At 36.4% G+C, this 19,583-nt stretch overlaps 2 protein-coding genes and 2 pseudogenes across 2 annotated transcripts; all 4 read left to right on the forward strand.

The window, feature by feature from the left end:
* Positions 1–699: 699 nt before the first annotated feature.
* On the forward strand, positions 700–6,042 carry LOC116113563 (pentatricopeptide repeat-containing protein At4g13650-like). Its single transcript, XM_031399708.1, has 3 exons — positions 700–801; positions 931–4,151; positions 5,989–6,042. The coding sequence occupies exons 1-2, from the start codon at positions 700–702 to the stop codon at positions 4,030–4,032; spliced, it is 3,204 nt and encodes a 1,067-aa protein (XP_031255568.1). The 3' UTR covers positions 4,033–4,151; positions 5,989–6,042.
* A 19-nt stretch (positions 6,043–6,061) lies between these two features.
* LOC116113564 lies at positions 6,062–6,936 on the forward strand (annotated as a pseudogene).
* A 1,941-nt stretch (positions 6,937–8,877) lies between these two features.
* Positions 8,878–10,815, forward strand: LOC116113569 (NADPH-dependent aldehyde reductase-like protein, chloroplastic). The gene is made up of 2 exons (XM_031399714.1): positions 8,878–9,263; positions 10,015–10,815. The coding sequence occupies exons 1-2, from the start codon at positions 8,878–8,880 to the stop codon at positions 10,421–10,423; spliced, it is 795 nt and encodes a 264-aa protein (XP_031255574.1). The 3' UTR covers positions 10,424–10,815.
* Positions 10,816–14,600: 3,785 nt separating this feature from the next.
* Positions 14,601–19,191, forward strand: LOC116113565 (annotated as a pseudogene).
* The last annotated feature ends 392 nt before the right edge of the window (positions 19,192–19,583 follow it).

Below are 19,583 nucleotides of genomic sequence, written 5' to 3' on the forward strand. Positions count from 1 at the left end.
TTTTGACACACACCATCCCAACATGACTTAAGCAGGATAAGATTGTTTTTAATCATGTTCATGTCATATTCGAGTTGACGAATCCAACCCGTTTATTAATCATGCCATGTTCGAGTTAAAGAGCCTTAACTCGCGAACGTGCTTAGTGACATGATTACTTAAACGAGTAGTATAAACTCGTTTATAATACAATAATTTGGTATGTTATAGGGTTAACTGTTTATGACATGATTTATTGTTTATGATACGATTATTTATTTATAACATGATTTATCATCTATGATGCGATTATTCATTTATAACACTATTAACCATTTATAACACAATTTATTGTATGTGAAATCTGTTTATCCTCAAGGTCACCAAACACTGTACAAGCTTAATAAATCAAGGTAATTATATAAATATGGTAAATAATTCTCTTACGACTGGAACATAAAATCTTTTAAATATTGCTAATCCGAGTAGCTAAAGGATTTACTATCAGGGGGTGGAGAGGTCCATGTGGGTTAATCTATGATTAAGTTAAACCTCGAAAAAATTAAATGAGTCTTTGAATACTCTGGCGCGAAAGTTAACCGTAACCCAACAAATACTTAAACTGTAAACAAGAGTGAAGAATCTGTAGAATCCTTTCCTTTGTACTCAATCTCTCAGATATTTTCCCGCTCTTTAATGCTCATTCAAATACAAGAATTCATGTTTCTGAAGCTCACTTCTCTTCGTTTGTCTCTTTCATATCCCTTCTCTCATTGTAAACTCAAACCGAAAAACAAAATCTCCCAACAGAAGTTTCGCGAGGTAACTACTAACTCGTTTATCATTTATATGTAAACTTTAAACAAAACCCTTTTGCTTATTTATTGACAAAATCTTTTTTTTTTTTTTTTCTCTTTTAACTTTTTTTGGGGGTGTTTTTGTATGTTACAGTGCTTTTGCGGGAATTGGAGGAGGTTGAGTTTTAATGGGTTTAGTAACACTGCAATTTGTCATTCATTTGAGGAGTTTGATGTCCAAGAAAGTGAGTGGAATCTCAAGGGATTTGAGATCCTCCATTTGATGGAAAAGCGTGGAATTCTTGCGAATTGTCAGACGTTTACTTTTCTTTTGGATGGTTGTTTGAATTCTGGATCTTTTATTGAAGCTAAAAAGATTCAAGGGAGGATTTTAAAGTTGGGTTTTGGTAGAGAGCAAGTATTATGTGATAAAGTTCTTGATATTTATGTACAAAGTGGTGATTTTGATGGTGCAGTCAACGTTCTTGATGATATGCCTAGTACAAATGTGTTTTCTTGGAATAAGTTAATTTCTGGGTTTATTGCAAAGAAGTTGAGTGATAGAGTGTTGGATGTGTTTTCACAAATGATAAATAAAAATGTGAAGCCAAATGAAGCAACTTTTGCAAGTGTTTTGAGGGCCTGTAGTGATGGTCGTAATGCTGCTTTTGAATATGTTAAGCAGGTTCATGCTATGATTATTTATCATGGTTTTGGTTCTAATACGCTTGTTTGTAATCGTTTAATAGATTTGTATGCCAAAAATGGGTTTGTAGATTCTGCTAAAAAGGTTTTTGATAACTTAGTTTTAAAGGATAGTGTATCTTGGGTGGCTATGATCTCTGGCTTTTCTCAAACTGGACATGAACAAGAAGCTATTCATCTGTTTTGCCAGATGCATATATTGGGAATTTTACCTACACCTTATGCTTTATCAAGTGCTTTAAGTGCTTGCACTAAGCTAGAGCTATATGGCAAGGGAGAGATTTTTCATGCACTTGTTTTCAAGTGGGGATTTTCTTCTGAAACATATGTGTGTAATGCTCTTGTGACATTGTATTCTCGTGCGGGGAATTTTATATCTGCTGAACAAGTTTTTAGCAAAATGCAGCAGAGGGATAGTGTTTCATATAACTCGCTGATCTCTGGGCTGGCACAGCGTGGATTTAGTGATAGAGCATTGGAATTGTTTGAGAAAATGCAGCTTGACTGCTTGAAACCAGACTGTGTTACAGTTGCAAGTCTCATGAGTGCCTGTGCATCAGTTGGGGCTCTAAATAAGGGAGAGCAACTTCACTCTTATGCAATAAAATTGGGGATCTCTAAAGACATCATTGTTGAAGGCTCCTTGCTTGATCTTTATGTGAAATGCTCGGATGTAGAGAATGCCTATGAATTTTTTCTCACAACGGAGAGGGAAAATGTTGTTCTTTGGAATGTGATGCTGGTGGCTTACGGGCTGCTAGATAACCTAACTGAATCTTTTAAGATATTCAGACAGATGCAGATTGAAGGTCTACTACCCAATCAGTACACCTATCCAAGTATATTGAGAACTTGTACCTCACTAGGAGCTCTTGATCTAGGAGAGCAGATTCATACTCAAGTCATAAAGACTGGCTATCAGTTTAATGTATATGTTTGTAGTGTGCTCATAGATATGTATGCTAAGAATGGAAAGCTAAATACTGCACAGGGAATTCTGAGAAGACTATCTGAGGATGATGTTGTTTCCTGGACAGCTATGATTGTTGGGTATTTACAGCATGATATGTTTGCTGAAGCACTTAAACTTTTTGAAGAAATGCAAAACCGAGGGATTCAATCTGATGACATAGGATTTTCAAGTGCAATCAGTGCATGTGCTGGTATTCAAGCACTCAATCAAGGACGACAAATACATGCTCAATCCTATGTCTCTGGTTTTTCAGATGATCTTTCGGTTGGAAACTCCCTTGTTAGTCTTTATGCTAGATGTGGTATAATCGAAGAAGCATACTTAGCATTTGAGAAAATTGGTGCTAAAGATAGTATATCATGGAATGGACTGATTTCAGGATTTGCACAGAGTGGATACTGTGAGGAAGCTCTGCAGGTCTTTTCCCAGATGAATAGAGCCAGAGTAGAAATTAATTTATACACATTTGGTTCTGCAGTTAGTGCTGCTGCCAACATAGCAAATATAAAACAGGGAAAGCAAATCCATGCCATGATTATGAAAACAGGTTATGCTTTAGAAACTGAAGCTTCTAATGCTTTAATCACATTGTATGCAAAGTGTGGCAGCATTGAAGATGCCAAGAGAGAGTTTCTTGAAATGTCCAAAAAAAATGAGGTTTCATGGAATGCCATGATCACAGGCTTTTCTCAACATGGATATGGTATTGAGGCAATAAATCTTTTTGAGAAAATGAAACAGACTGATGCAATGCCGAACAATGTGACCTTTGTGGGAGTTTTATCAGCTTGTAGCCACGTAGGTTTGGTGAATGAAGGCCTTGGCTACTTTGAATCCATGAGCAAAGAATATTGCTTAGTGCCTAAACCAGAACATTATGCCTGTGTTGTTGATCTCCTTGGTCGGGCTGGCCTTTTGGACCGTGCAAGGGAATTTATAGAGAATATGCCGATTGAACCAGATGCAATGGTTTGGAGAACCCTTTTAAGTGCTTGTAGAGTTCATAAGAATCTAGAAATTGGAGAGTTTGCAGCTCATCATCTTCTAAAATTGGAACCTGAAGACTCTGCAACTTATGTTCTTCTATCAAATATATATGCAGTGGCTCAGAAATGGGATTCTAGAGATCAGATGAGGCAAATGATGAAAGATAGGGGTGTGAAGAAAGAGCCTGGCCAAAGCTGGATTGAGGTTAAAAATTCAATTCATGCATTCTTTGTTGGTGATCGCCTCCATCCACTAGCAGATAAAATATATGAATTTTTGGGAAATCTGAATGAAAGGGCGGCCAAAATTGGTTATGTGCAAGACCGTTATAGCCTTTGGAGTGAGATAGAGCAAGAGCAGAAGGATCCAACCGTATATATTCACAGTGAGAAACTGGCTATTGCCTATGGTCTTCTTAGTTTGTCTGATACGATCCCTGTACGTGTAATTAAAAATCTTCGTGTATGTAATGATTGTCATAATTGGATCAAATATGTATCAAAAATATCAAATCGGACTATTGTGGTACGAGATGCCTACCGCTTTCATCATTTTGAAGGTGGTGTTTGTTCATGTCGAGATTATTGGTAAATGAAAGTGCATGCAGTGATTGAGAATAAAAAAAATGATCTCATGAGGCCTGGAAATTCTCTTTAAGCTCAGAGGAGGAGTTCGTCTCCTCTGCTGAATTCACCTTTTGGAAGATTATGGTAATGAGACAACCTTCACTTTATTTATTTATTTTTTGTTCAGTTGTAGTATATTTGCTTGTAATTTGATTTGGTAATTTTTTTTTTTACCAAAATTGGATTTTCTCCTTCCATAATGTTCTCTGCTTTGTTGTGTCTTCATCATAAAACCTTCTCCAAGATATCTGCCTCTATCAGTGTTAGCTTCTTTTTTTTCCATTTAGAGATTATTGTCAATTTCTCATGTATTTTTTGGGTTATCCCAGTTGGCTTATGAATGTTTTTTGATAATTTCTCCATTGTTCCAAAAAAATATGGCAACATCCCACGTCCAACCCTCTTGATTCTTACCGTCTTTTGGAATTTGCCTTAAATAGAGTTTGATATGTTGCCCTTTTTGGGTCTGTATAAACCTTGGTTTAAATCCAGTTTAGTTGACATTTCATCATTAGTTTTCTGGAGTTTATGCATGACCTTTTGATTTTAAGCAACTCAAGCACTTCATATTTGATACCTTTTTAATTATTTTTTATGAACTTTCAACCCAGTTTTTNTCATTATTTTTTATGAACTTTCAACCCAGTTTTTTAATCAATAACACTACGGACACCGAAAAAATTGCACCGAAATTGTGTACCGGCCTACGTGTACCAGTCGTGTGAATTTTTCTTCAATTTTTTTTTAGTGAACGGATTTGGACGGCCGTTCACTCACATGGACCCTGTCCATATTACATGGACGGGGGTCCATATATTAGAGACGGGCGTCCCCATTTAAAGGACGCCTGTCCTTGAATAAAATACAATAAAAAAAAATTTATAAACATTAGGGACGGCCGTTTATCCGTTATGGACGGCTGTCCCTTTATTTTGGACGGACGTCCGTAAATAAGGGACGCCCGTCCTTAACCAAAATATGAAAATAATAAAAAAAAACTTTAGGGACGGTCGTCCATAAATTATGGACGGCCGTCCCTTACATTTGGACGGGCGTCCATTCCCGTCCATACTTTTTTAAAAAAAAAAAATTCTATTACTCATTAAACTGATTGGGTGTTCTGTCACTGGTATTCCTATTAAGATTCCCATCACTGCTTTGAGTTTCTCTGCAATCTGCATTAAAAAACTAATTGAAGCTCAAAGCAATTAGTTTTTTAGAATGAAGACGAAGAAGAGAGTCTTTTTTAGAATTTTTTTTTTTTTTTAAAAGTATGGATGGGAATGGACATCCGTCCAAACGTAAGGGATGGCCATCTAAAATTTATGGACGGCCGTCCCTAAAGTTTTTTTATTTTTTTTTATTTTCATATTTTGGTTAAGGACGGACGTTCTTTATTTGCAGACGTCCGTCCAAAATGAAGGGATGGTCGTTCTTAATGTTTATAAAAAAAAATTTATTGTATTTTATTCAAGGACGGACGTCCTTTAAATGGGGACGTCCGTCCCTAGTATATAGACCCCGTCTATATAATATGGACGGGGGTCCATGTGAGTGAACGGTCATCCAAAAAATTTGGACGACTGTTCACTAGAAAAAAATTAAAAAAAAAATTATACGATTGATACACGTAGGCCGATACACAATTTCGATATAATTTTTTCGGTGTCCGTAGTGTTATTGTTTCTGTCTCTCTCTCCTTCTCTCTCAAATGATGGGGTCATTGCCTCGTCTAGGACTTATTTATGAATTTTCTTCCCTTTATTTTTGAGTTTGTTCAAACTTGGGCTGCTGAGTGTTCACTGTCAAGTGTCAACTGCTGGCCTTGTGTTAATGACCTTATTCCTCTCTAGATTGTGTTTCACATAAGAAATACGGGGAATATTGCCATTCTGACACCGACACCTTTGTTTATGTGTAGATGCAGCTTCCCCAAGAAGAAGACAATTCTTATAGTTAATTCAGATGCTTGAACCATTCATTTTGTTAGTCAAATGTCAACGCCATCTCTGAAGATTCCTCAGGTAAGCATATCTCTTCTATAAATATAGCAGCTACATACAATCCTCAAAATATCACACATTGAATATCTATCTCAGGGTGGGGAAACTGTGCACAGGTCTCTCGACGGCCGGATAGCTATAGTCACCGGTGCTTCGCGTGGCATTGGCAAGGCCTGCCATTCACCTCCACTCCCTTGGCGCCAGAGTTGTGATCAATTATGCTTCAAAACTCCACCCAGGCTGATCTCCTAGCTTCCGAGCTAAATTCTTCTGGTACCTCTTCCTCTGCCGAGCAATAGCTGTTAAAGCTGATGTTTCAGATCCTGATCAGGTCAAGTTCCTTTCGATCAAGCGAACAAGTGTTCGAATCAAAAATCCATATACTTGTAAATTGCGCCGGAAGTCCTGAACCCAAGTATCCAACATCTGGCCAATACAACAGTAGAAGATTGGGATGCAAATTCAATGTGAATACCAAAGGCGCTTTCTTGTGTGCCAAGGAAGCCGCTAATCGCCTGACTCGCGGCGGTGGCGGGAGGATCATTCTGATATCAACATCGGTTATTGGATCACTCCCGCCTGGATATGCAGCCTAGCTGCTTCCAAAGCGGCCATTGAGACAATGGCGAAGATCCTGGCGAAAGAGGTGAAGGGTAGTGGGTAACAGTGAATTGTGTGGCTCTCGGGCCGGTGGCAACGGAGCTGTTCTTTGCTGGTAAAAGTGAGGAAATGATAAACAGGTTTGCAGATGCGTGCCCTCTGGGAAGACTTGGAGAGCCTAAGGATGTGAGTAAAATTGTGGGATTTTTGGGGAGTGATGATGGGGAAGGATCAATGGCCAAATCATTAGAGCTAATGGTGGATAGTGGTTTGACTTTGAAGATTTATTGATTTGATGTTAATTTTTCTGGGAAATTCAAAAAGGTTGAATCTTGAAGCTCTCATTGGATCGTCATGGCTGACATCATCTTGATCTGATGTTTACGTTATGGTGAAGTATTTTAAGCGGTTTTCCATCGACCGTTGGATGCATTAGTCGACATGATCAATGAGTCAGAACAATGCCATAATATTAGATTGTATCCTGTGCTTATCCAATAATCAATATACACGTGAAGTCATTACTTTATTTGAATTTTTTGAAAAAAAAAATCTTTACTAATGGGTTTATTTAATTTAATTACGTTGGATCGTATAATCTATTAAACATAATCGGTGGGTGTCCGTTTTTTTTTCTTTTTAATGATCGGAGGATCTGGAAGTTTATATGCACCTCAGTTAATTTTACAAGATTTATAATCATCGGTGGATAAGAAATTCAGTAACTATTCCTATTAGCAATCGAAGAAGGACTTGGACTGATAACCTTTGAATAATCTATAGAGACGAAATTGAGCGAGTCGCACAAGCCGCCGAGCTCGGCTCGAATTCGACTCAAATTAGTTAAGTTGAGTTTGAGTTCGAATAATTCGAATAATCTCACAAGTCAAGTTTGATCACTGTACAAAAAGCTCAAAAAATACGACTTAAACTCAGTTAACCAACTCAAATTCGACTTTTAGGAATCGAGTTCGAACTCGATTCATCGAGTTCCACTGAACAGATATATTATATATATACACAATACGAAGAATTTTCTAAATTAGGATTAATTTTATGTCTTATTTTATAATTAAAAAATTATAGATTTTTCTTATTGATGTTGACATATATGGCCTACAATTATATAAATCAGGGTAATGTTTAATTTTTATGTTCTTATTTATAATTAAAAAAATTATAGATTTTATATATGGCCCTACAAATTTATTATAAATCAGATAACTGATATGCTCGACCCAAAGTTTAGCGAAATTCTAAGTCCTACCCTGGTTTCATAAATTTTATATTCCCACCCTTACATTAACATTGTTAACGAAAGTACTGATACAGATTCCAAGGGAATTATTACTAAACTACCCTCTCACTGATTTAAGATTTCAAACTTATCCCAAACCAACGCTGCTCTTTCTCTTTTCCCACTAGTTCCCCTTTTTTTTCTTGTTCATCCGTACCCAAGAAAAATCTCTCTCTCAAAGAAATAAAAAAGATGAAGACCAGACCTTCTTCATCTCCACGGCGTCTGGTACCTACCGCTGACCACACTCCCCGTTGCCAACATCCCACTGTTGCCGATTTCGCAATTGACTGGATTTTTTTGGGTTTTTGATGGATGTCGGAGTTTGATTGATTTTGCAGTTTGGGTTGTGATTTTAATTGATTATTGGAGTGTTTGTTGTGTTGATTTGGTTTTTGGATTGAGAAGGCCCGACGGCCGCCACTTGCACGTCACCCACCATTGCCTGCCCACCACATGCTCGACTCTTTTCTCCAACCAACTCCCTGTTGCCCAACCACGCAAACCACCCAACGCGCGAGCCACCGTGGCTCTCTCTCCCTCTTTGTTCCTTTTATGGCAAACTCCCCATCCTTTTCAAAAGAATACATTAAATTTTTATATGAATCATGCTGTCTTTACACAAACAAATCTTTATATGAATCAGAATCTGGAACAAAGAGGGAGAGAGAGCCACGGTGGAGTAAAAGATAATCGGAATCTGGAACTTAGTAAATGAAAATATTAAAATGTAATAAATGACATTTTTATCCTTTGACTGTTAGAAGAAACAAAAGCTGTTAATTTAAGGGGGTGAATCTGGAATTTATGAAACCAGGGGTGTGAACGTAATTAGCTAAACCTTGGGGGGCCGCATCTCTTTTACCCTTATAAATCATCGACCTTTTGCCTTATTTCATGTCTACGGAAAATGGCTACCAACTCGGAGACTCACTCACTCCCACTGAAAGACCGAGTCGCAATTGTAACCGGTTCATCACGAGGAATCGGCCGAGACATAGCGATACACCTCGCCCAACTTGGAGCCAAACTCATCATCAATTACACCTCCAGCTCTGTTCAAGCCGATCTGGTAGCCGACGAGATTAACTCCTCTGCTTCTCCCGACTCTCCCCCTCGAGCCATCGTCGTCAAAGCTGATGTTTCGGACCCAGCCCAGGTTAAGTCTCTCTTTGACTCGGCTGAGCAGGCCTTTGGCTCACCGATTCATGTCCTGGTTAACTCAGCCGGGGTGCTTGATCCCAAGTACCCCTCTATAGCTAATACTTCTTTGGAGGATTTTGATCGTATTTTCAGGTAATTTTTATGTTATCATCAAGCAAGTGTAAATTTTGGAAGTGAAATGTTGCTTAATTTGGTTTTGTTTTTTGTGTTCTTGTTTTTAGCGCGATGAAAATGGAAAACGGTGAAAAATTCTGCGTTTATTTTTCTTTATTTTAGAAGTAGAAACAGAGAATCCTTTTTATTCATCTAATTGCAATTTGCAAATGTTTGAACAAGAATATGGAACCTTGAGCATTTTGAATAGTGTTCATATTGATATTTCATCAATTTCAAGCCAAGGTAGATAATGGTTAAATATAACACTTGGATAGCCGAGTAGTTCGATAGGGACTCTTAATTGTATTACACGAGAGGTTTTAAGTTCGAGTCTCTTCTCGGTTGTTAATAGGAGTGGCCATCGGAGCTCTTGCCTGGCTAGTAATTCCACGGTCTGGGAGATTGGTTGAGGTACCCGTGAGTTAGCCTGGACACGCTAATCATCCACAAAAAAAAAAAAAATAATGGTTAGAAGTTAAGAATCTAAACGTTTAGGAGGTACATTTGAATTGTTTAAATTTGTTTTGCTTGTGTGCTTGCATTGGAGTGTCAGGTTTTGATCGGTAATGACTGTTTTCTTGAATCATTTATCTTCGAACATTCAATCTGCAATAAAATCTATAAACTCGAATTAGAATTGTAGTCCAACACATACTTTTTCCTTTATACTTTCATTTTGGACTGAAATAATTTGAGTTCCTGTCATGTGATTTATTTATGGTTACAGTGTCAACACAAGGGGTGCATTCTTATGTTGTAAAGAGGCAGCAAATAGGCTAAAGCGTGGTGGTGGAGGCCGGATTATACTTCTATCATCGTCACTGGTTGGTGCATTGAAGCCGGGGTTTGGCGCATACACAGCATCCAAGGCAGCTGTGGAGACAATGGTGAAGATACTAGCAAAGGAGCTCAAAGGAACTAGTATAACAGCAAACTGTGTGGCCCCAGGGCCAATTGCGACTGATATGTTCTTTGATGGCAAGACTAAGGAGATGGTAAAGAGGGCAATTGACGAGAGCCCACTTTGTCGGCTTGGTGAGACCAAGGATGTTGCGCCTGTTGTCGGGTTCTTGGCTACTGATGCTAGTGAGTGGGTTAATGGGCAAGTTATTCGTGTCAATGGTGGTTATGTCTAGGAGCACTTAGTATATATCTCTAATCTCCTTTACTGAAAGCATTTGTTGAATTTGTAACTATAGAAGATAACAATTAAGCCTTCAAGATGAGATAGGCATTTGATATTGTGCTGTGTGTGCTAAAGAACCCTGGAAATTCAACTCAAGACAAAGATTTGAAGCTGTGGTAATCTTCTACAGGTACCACATGGATGCTCATTTTATTTTTGAAAGTTCATTTGTTATCTTTAGGAGTGATAGATTTGATGAACTCTTCTTTTAAGGGATTTTGATCCCTACAAAAATGGTGGCTGAGTTCATACTAGTGCGACACGATGGTTATTCAGTATCAGAGATGCAGTCATGTAATAGTGGCATAATGAGCTTAAGAACTTCCAATGATTTTCACAATAATTTGCTAATGGTGAAAATGAATATGACTTTTTCGAAGTTTGGTTGTGTTTTATAAAAGTAATATTATACATACAACATTTCTTATACAACATAATGTAATAAAAAATGATTAGATAAAATTATATTTTTAATTTAAAATAAATCAACTATCTTTTGTCAAATCATGTTGTATATGTAGTATTATATAAAAGATATATCTATTTACCTATTAGACATATCACCATTGCTAATGCTTACATTGATGTGCCATTGATGTGAATTGTTTGGCTCCTGGGCCAAATTGCAAGGAAATGTTTGTCTCATTTGTTCAATCTTCAAATTGTAAACATAAATATAGTCAATCAATATATGTTAAACTTTTTTTTTGCGTCGATCTATAAGGGGACACGCATACCTAAAAGTTTTTGCCTATATATAAAGAGCAAACGACGTTTCAACTGAAGGTTTAGTGAAATCTAAGGTTTCCATCATGGTTTTATAAATTTCAGATTCTCGCCTATAAATTGACAAAAACAGTTTAATATAACGATAAAAAGATAAAATAATCATTTTATATTATATTAAATATGAAATTTTAAAATGATTTTGTTTTCACCTCTGGATTTTTGCGACCCCCCAAGTTGAGCACGTAGGAGGAAAGGATGGGCATTGGGTGGGCGACGATGGAGCAGCAAGGTTAGAGTTGGGGGGGGGGGGCGCAATGACCAGAAATCGAAAATCGACACAAGGATTACACAATCGCAAACAACACTTCAAAAACAACAAATCCCACCTATCACACACCAAAACCCAACAAAAAACGGATGAGAGGGCAGCAAAACTGTGATTGTCTCGTGGCGGCAAGTGTAGATTGAGGGTAGAAAACGATGAATGGGAATGGTCAAAGGAGGGATGGGTTTTGAAAAGGAGAGAAAGGGAATTCGAACGATGCAGACAAGATTGATTTTCGGAGTAAGAATTGGTCGGGATTTGAAAGTGTAGTAATTGTTGGCTAACAATTTAAGGGTGCAGTTGTTTGTGGTTGGCAAACTACCTAGAAGTGCAAGGTCGCGCTCGTTGGCGGGAGAAGGTTAGGAAAGATGAAAGGTCGCGTTTCATCGACAGTAGGAAACCTGTTGACAAACGCTATCAAAGAGGAGAAAAAAGGAAAAGGGCAATTTGATAATAACATTATCTATACTGTACTATAATCTAAAAAACAACAAACAGTATTAATTTAAGGATGGGAATTTCACGATTATGAAAACAGGGATAAAACTTTAGAATTTGCTATACCTAGGGTGGGAACATGTCGTTTACTCATTTATAAATCATGGACGTAAGCGAATGAAATTTTTTTGTTTTTCTTTTTTATTCACGAGGGAGAGTGATATGTAAATATATAAATGTTGTTGGTAAGCACATAAGCTTTTTGGTATTTGGTATTTGCACTAAAAAAAAAACATTGTTATTAGGCATATAATATTATAATTGTAACTAATTTCGTTATTTATGTATTAACAATTTAACACCATATTGATATAATATAAATTAGTGCAATTTAACAAGATTTAATTAATTTTTTTAGTGATACTCTTTTTTTTTTAACCAATTATTCAGGTTAACTTACTCGTACCTCGACTAATTCTCAAGAGAGATTAGTGTAGCAACCCACTGTCATAGCCTCTCACTTAAATTGTGGACACTCAAATGAGAAATTAAACCTGATATCGTGCACCTGTTGACACTATCTTGAATTCTTCCTAACGAGATTATTGTTATCTAAAGTTACATAAATCAGGGTATTGAATATGCTAGGAAATAATTTTTTAATATTTTAATTATTTTACTTAATTTTATTAGTATTTTTATCATTTAAAAGAAATATGAAATTTCTATTTTTATGTATGAAAATATATCCGATGTGGCAGCTCGTAATTAGTCAGCTGTCAACTGGGTAGGTGAGACTAGGGGTGTTCAAAAAAACCGATTGGAACCGGAACCGACGGGTACCCTGGGTTTGGTTCCGGTTCCGGTTCCTACCCAGAACCAGTCGTCAATGGGTAGGTTCCGGTTCCAAATTTTTGGAACTGTTACTGTGCGATTCCGGTTCCGGTTCCTATAGTTAGGAACCGGAACCGGAACCAAGAACCAGGAACCGAGACTAATATAAAATAAAATTAAAGATTAGGGGGATTAATAAAAACTTTTGTAGAAAAAGTAATGTGAATACATTCATATTTATATTTCATAACATTTAAAGTAAGTTGGTTTGACTTTTGAGAATTTACCTTTACAAAGTAATGGAGTTTGTAATTTTGAATTTATAATTTGTAATTTTATTTTTGTTAACAAGTGCCAGGTTAGGGGGTATTTGTAAGTTTTTAAGGGTTTTTTTGCGATTTTAAAAACTTTTGGGAGGTCATGAATTTTACAGGGTACTTAGAACCGGAATCGAAACCGTTGTTACAGGTTCTGGTTCTGGGTACTTAGGAACCGAAACCGTCGGTTCCGGTTCTGGTTCCAAATTTCAAGGAACCGTCAGTTTCGGTTCCTTCAAAAAGTGTAGGGTACCCGGAACCGAACACTCCTAGGTGAGACTCATATCGAGCAAACGAAAACTCATTTGCAAGCTGATCAGTTACAAACTATCACTTCAAAATTGTAAGAGAAAATTTGTGATATTGAATTATAAGTGTAATATAACAGCTTGCAAATAGACGGACAATACCTATAACGAGTAGGCAGGACTCATTTGTAAGATGATTGATTATGGCTTCGTTTGGTTCACAATTGGGTGTTTTTGGGAAAAGTTTTCTGAAAAAAGTTAAAAAAAAGTTGAATTGGGCGGGTATTACGATGTAAGATTTATAAATTATAAAATATCCCCTATATTTGTTTATTTATAAAACACCCCCTATAATAAAATCTTAAAAGTTAACAAAAACACCCCCAACCTAATTTCAAATACGGACAGCTGGCCACCACTGCCGGAGGGTAGCCGGGTTCACCATATTGGCGCATGACCGGCTGGATCTTGCCGGTCGTGCGCCGATATGACCTTTGCCGGCCAGATCCACGGTGGATCTGGCCGTCAACGGCCAGATCTGGCCGTATTTGCTGGTCAACGACGATCGTTTGTTGGCCGTTGTTATAAACTGGCCGTTGTTGACCGAAAAAGGCTAGATCGGCGCACTACCGGCCAGATTCAGCCGGTAATGCGCCATCCTAACAGATTCCGGCCATTTTCCGGCAGTGGTGGCCGGAATTGGTAAATATGAATTACTGGGGTGTTTTTGTAATTTTTAGAAAAATATTTAGGGGTATTTAATTAAATTATCAAATTTAAGGGGTTTAAAAAAAGTTGAATAATATTGAGAGTAGTATTCCTAAAAATCAAAATTTTTGGGTATTTTACTGTTTAACTTTTTTGGGAATACTAAAAGTAGTATTCTGAAAATTGAAACAAACAAAGCCTATAAGTTTTTATATCAGAATTATAAGAGAAAATTTATAAGATTGAGTTATAGGCGTAATATTGCTCCAAAATATATCTACGGTCCAAAATATCTCTTCAAAAAATACTCCGAAAAATAAATTACCGACTTTATATTCCACTTTCTCAATTCTATCCTTCTAGAACCTTGTACTGAAAACGCCCCGTATTGGTTAACCGGTACCACCCGGTAATACTTTCCCAATACTGGCTGTCCGCTACTCTACCCGGTCATTTCTATATATAGTCGAGCTAGGGTACAAAAACTCACCGTTTAACCCCCGCTCCTCTCTCTTTATCTCTCTCTCTCTTTCATTCAGACCACACCAAACTCGAACCTCAAATCTCCCATCCTCAAAACCCAAACATCCCTTCACAATTCTTTAAATCAAAACCTATAAAAGACTTCTTACTTCAAAAATTTCCCTCTTTAACCCCTTGATTTCAACGCTTTTCCCTCCAATTCTTGGGAGTTTCTCTTCTGGATCTCTTTCATAACCCTAGATTTCTCACGATTTTATTCTAATCTACCCCCAATTTTGTATCAATATCTTGTTTTGTTGTGATAATCTGGATCTTTTAGCTTGGAAAAGAAAAACCCAGAAGCTATTTTTTTGTGATTTGTACTTTTTTTGTCGTTGACTTGAATCGGGATCAAAGAATTTAGGGAAAACAATTTTCATTTTTGTTCTTGAGAAGAGAAACCCAGATTTTGTTTTGATTAAAGGAAGGGCTAGAAGCGTGAAAGTTGTTAAATTTGTGTATAAAAATTTAGGGATTTTATTGATAAGTGAGGAACAAAGCAAGATATGGCTGAACAAGGTGGCTTGGAAGGGAGCCAGCCGGTGGATCTTTCCAAGCACCCGTCTGGCATTGTTCCCACTCTTCAGTAAGCCTCTCTTTTCTACATTTATACGCGTATTTATTAATAATAAATATGTATAGCTACATATGTGTATATGGGTTTGTTCTTTCAGGTGGTTTGGTGGATATGGAGGTTGTGGGTGGACGGTTTGTGATTTAGATATTGTAACTTTTGTGATTAGTGAAGATGTGTGTATGGATATGTGAAAGTGTTGTATTGTTAAAGAAGAACCCAGTGATTTGGATATTGAGGAATTTGTGATTTTTAGTGTTTTTATTTGGATTTTCTTGTAGATTTGGTTTTTGAAGCTGGATTCTTTTTTTGTTTGTAAAAAGGGGATATTGGGGAGGTTGTAAATTATTAAAGCAAAAAGATTGGATTGAAGATTTGGGTTTGTGTTCGTATGTGTGTATATTATTTTTGGATCAATTGATTTTCTTGGCCGCAGACTTATGGGTGTTTGGATTATGTGGATTTTGTAATAGGATTTATAAATGAATTCGGGTTTAATTGATTTGAGATTGAGTTGCTGTTGTTTTAGGAACAATAATATGGAATAAGAAGAAGATTTGGATATTCATATAGTTCATGTTGTATTTTGTATAAATGTAAAATAAATTTTCTTCAAATTTAAGACGTCTGTTGAAATTTCTGTAAATGGTATTTTGTGATTATTGATATTTTGTTGGATCCTCTTGGGTTTCAACTGGCATAAACTTTTTTTTATGGTGAACAAATTTGTTTTATGTGCTTTTTCTGTGCAATAAGTTCAAGCAATTTATGATTTATGGCCTATTGTTAAAAAAAAAAAAAAAAAAGGATCCATGGAAATGTTTGTATTCTGCATACAATCACTTTTTTTTATACCCAAGGAGTGTTTTTAATTGTGAAAACGAACAATTTAGACAACTTTTACCAACAGCAGGGAAGCAATTTGCTAGTTTCATAATTTTCATTAGAACATTCTACCCGAAGAACTTATGTTTTTACAGCATGGTAGACTTGGCATGAATTAATTTATTTATTTTGACAAATTTAATTAATCAGAATGTGACATTTTAGGCTGTGGTGATTAACAGATCTACAACTTTAATGGGCTCCTAGGTCAGTGTGTGATTTGTCGAACCGATTAATTGAACTGCTTATATTGTGCTTGATGTTGTTATAGGTGTGATATCTTTGTTGGTTGTTATGTGATATGTCCAACTGCCAGCTTCTGTTTTCAAGTCTCAGATATAACCCCACAAATCCGGTGGTGATACATGGTGGCCACAATCACATGTTCACTTAGTATTTTTGATCGAAATGTCTCATTCTGTTTGGTTGCTATTATTTATTTTTTTTCGTTCTTTCTTAAATTTATCACTAAAGGTTGGGAAAAATACCACTCTTTACTGGTCACTTATTCTGGCTTTTCCTTAGGTGCTCTTAATCTTAATATCTACGTTATTATAACTATAAAAATATATATATGGTACACACAATTTCATTATTATTTTTTTCGTTTAATAAACTGGTGATAGCAAACATTTGATTAGTCATTTTAAATTTGAAGTCCTAACATATTCTGAATGGTTACTGTTGTTCGGAACATTGTATCAACTGTAAACTTAGATGCAAGCTGGTCGAAGCAGATTGCCTTGCAAGCCCGTAATGCCGAGTACAATCCCAAGGTATGTGGTATATTTACTAAAACGCTGTTCAGAGTTTGTGAAATATGAATGAGTTTGATTCTTACCTGGGTATCAGCATGCCAGGCATGGCACCTAGCCTCTCCACATTCTTTCTGCTTGTTTTTGTGTGTATCTTGTGGATTGTCTTCTTTGGTTGCGCATACACTATTTATTATTATTATGATGTTGTGCGTAATACGGAGACTTGTATATTTATACGTGCTTATTTGTCAGTGACCCTTCTTTAATGTCTCTACAGCGTTTTGCTGCCGTCATTATGAGAATAGGGAACCAAAACTACAGCTTTGATTTTTGCTTCTGGAAAGATGTTAGTTATCTTTACTTCCTTAATTTATCATCTTTATTGTCATATATACTACCGATAGCTTGCTTTACTATCATGTTTACTGCTGTCATAATAATCGTGGTTTATGCATCTTTCTTTATCTATTTGGCTTGTATTCATTTTCGCATTCACATTAATAAATGTTTTCTGTTTTGATCATGCTTCCATAAGTGTTGAAAGATCAGTCAGCAGATCACTGTGTCACATCAACATATTAATTTTTTATTGCAGAACAGTAGATGTTTTTGTTTCTATAGTTGGTATCAGAATAACTCTTAGGATGCATTAAATTATGACCTGGTTTACATCTAAGAGTTTGTTGATTACTAAAGGTTTTAAGGTCCACCAATCTCCCAGTTTTGAACTCAATGCATGCAGTTAAGGATTTTTGTATATGTTAAAAATTCTAGTCAAATGCCACCTGTGCATACTAGGTGTTCCTTTATATTGGAAGTGATGTAATTTATCTGCATTGCCTTTTAGCTTATAGAGTTTCGTCTTGTTTCAGGTCTGCACTGGTGCAAAGAGTGAACAGCAGTCAAAACTAGCAGCAAGAAAGGTTTGTGTTGGCCTGTGAAATGCTTGTAACTTTTAACTAATCCAGATCATAGTGGCAGATGTGATAGATATAAAACAAATACTTCGAAGATAAAACACGATCATTATGCATTCCTCAATCTAGAATTATGTTCTAAATTTTCCATTATTGAACTGATGAAGAGTTATGGATGTGGAATACATAAGATTTAGTATACATAATAGATGCTATTTCATTTATTATCTTCAATGGAGACTTAAATGAATTGACTTTTTAGTGGGGCATATTTGTAGAGTTTTTTAGTTTGAAATCTTGTTTGTGTTTTTCAGTATGCTCGGATCATCCAGAAGCTTGGTTTTCCACAAAGTTCAGGTATTTGCTTTCCTCTCTCTCTCTCTCTCACACACACACACACACCCACCACCCCCACACAGCAAAAATTATCCCATGCTTGTTACTTCTAAGCTGTTATTATCATTGGAAGATTATTTATATGTTTTGCCTGCTTTATTATTCTGATGCAGACTTCAAGATTCAAAATATAGTTGGTTCTTGTGATGTTAAATTTCCTATCAGACTTGAAGGTCTTGCATACTCCCATGGTGCTTTCTCTGTATGTCATATCATCTATTTTTCATTTTCATTTTCAAACCATGTTAATGGATTAATTTCATATTTATCTTTTATTATTTCAGTTTCCACATGTAATGGATTAATAACTTTCTTTTTGGGTTGCTTTTTGATATTTTATGTTTTGGTTGTTTTGACACTTAGTATGTAACCTTGTTATTTATATGGTTTGGTTGATGTAAAAGTGTTCCTACTTCATACTCTCTTTTTATATAAGTTCTGAAACATGGTATGGGAATTTACCACTGCTATATATGTGCCGTCTCTTCATTTTTATGGGTGGGGACTCATATGTCTTTTCTAATACAGTATGAGAACCAGAACTCTTTCCTGGCCTTATATACGATGAAACAACCAAATTGTGCTTTAATTTTCGTCTCCGGAAAGATTGTGATCACAGAGCTAAGGTCTTTTGAGTTTCTTCATTTATTTGTTCTTTTGTTTTCCAAGGTGCATGCTGTTCGCCGACAGATTTGCTTACTGACGAGCCAATTTTCTTTGTTTGATACCATAGTAAGATGAGACCACACGGCATTTGAAACATATACCCTGTGCTTACTGAGTTCAGAAGGTCCAACGTGGTATGGCTTCTCTCTCTCTCACACACACACACACACATTCATGTATAGTGCATACGGCATCGAAACACGAGTGCACATCCCAGAACATCTAGATTTTTTGCCTGGTCTACTTTTGTTTGATTCTTTCAAAAGCAATTCTGAAGTTATTTATTGAAAGAAAATAACAAAAACCTGATCATGAAAAATTTAGTGATCCCTTTTGACAAAGAATGGAAAATTGTGCTTGATATTTGGTGCAGACAAGCAGATGATACGTATTTGAATTGAGCGCTTCTACTCTGTAGTGGATAGTTTTCAGTTCAGAAACTGCTTTTTTTTAATCGCTGGGTGTTGGAGGTTGATTCAAGTGTGAATATATATGAAGCATGGGCTGAGAGAGCTGGCTTTTACGCTTGTGGCTATGGTTATTTCATTAGGGTCATTGTAATTTGGTCCTGTTCCTGGTCAGACACCTTCCCAAAAAATTGGTACACGATGAGCTGAAATATCCTGTGTAATTACTCATTTGGTGAGAGGGAGTGAAGCACATATATGTTTCCTGAATAATTTAATGTGAACCAAAAAGTTTTTGGATGTTTTTAGTAATAAGAACTTTGTTCCAATTTTGATTACTGATGAATAGTTATACTTACCAGCTTCTATATCATAAACCTTGTGGA

Source organism: Pistacia vera, unplaced genomic scaffold, assembly GCF_008641045.1.
Source record: "Pistacia vera cultivar Batoury unplaced genomic scaffold, PisVer_v2 Contig684, whole genome shotgun sequence".
In the NCBI taxonomy this organism is placed as follows: Eukaryota; Viridiplantae; Streptophyta; class Magnoliopsida; order Sapindales; family Anacardiaceae; genus Pistacia; species Pistacia vera.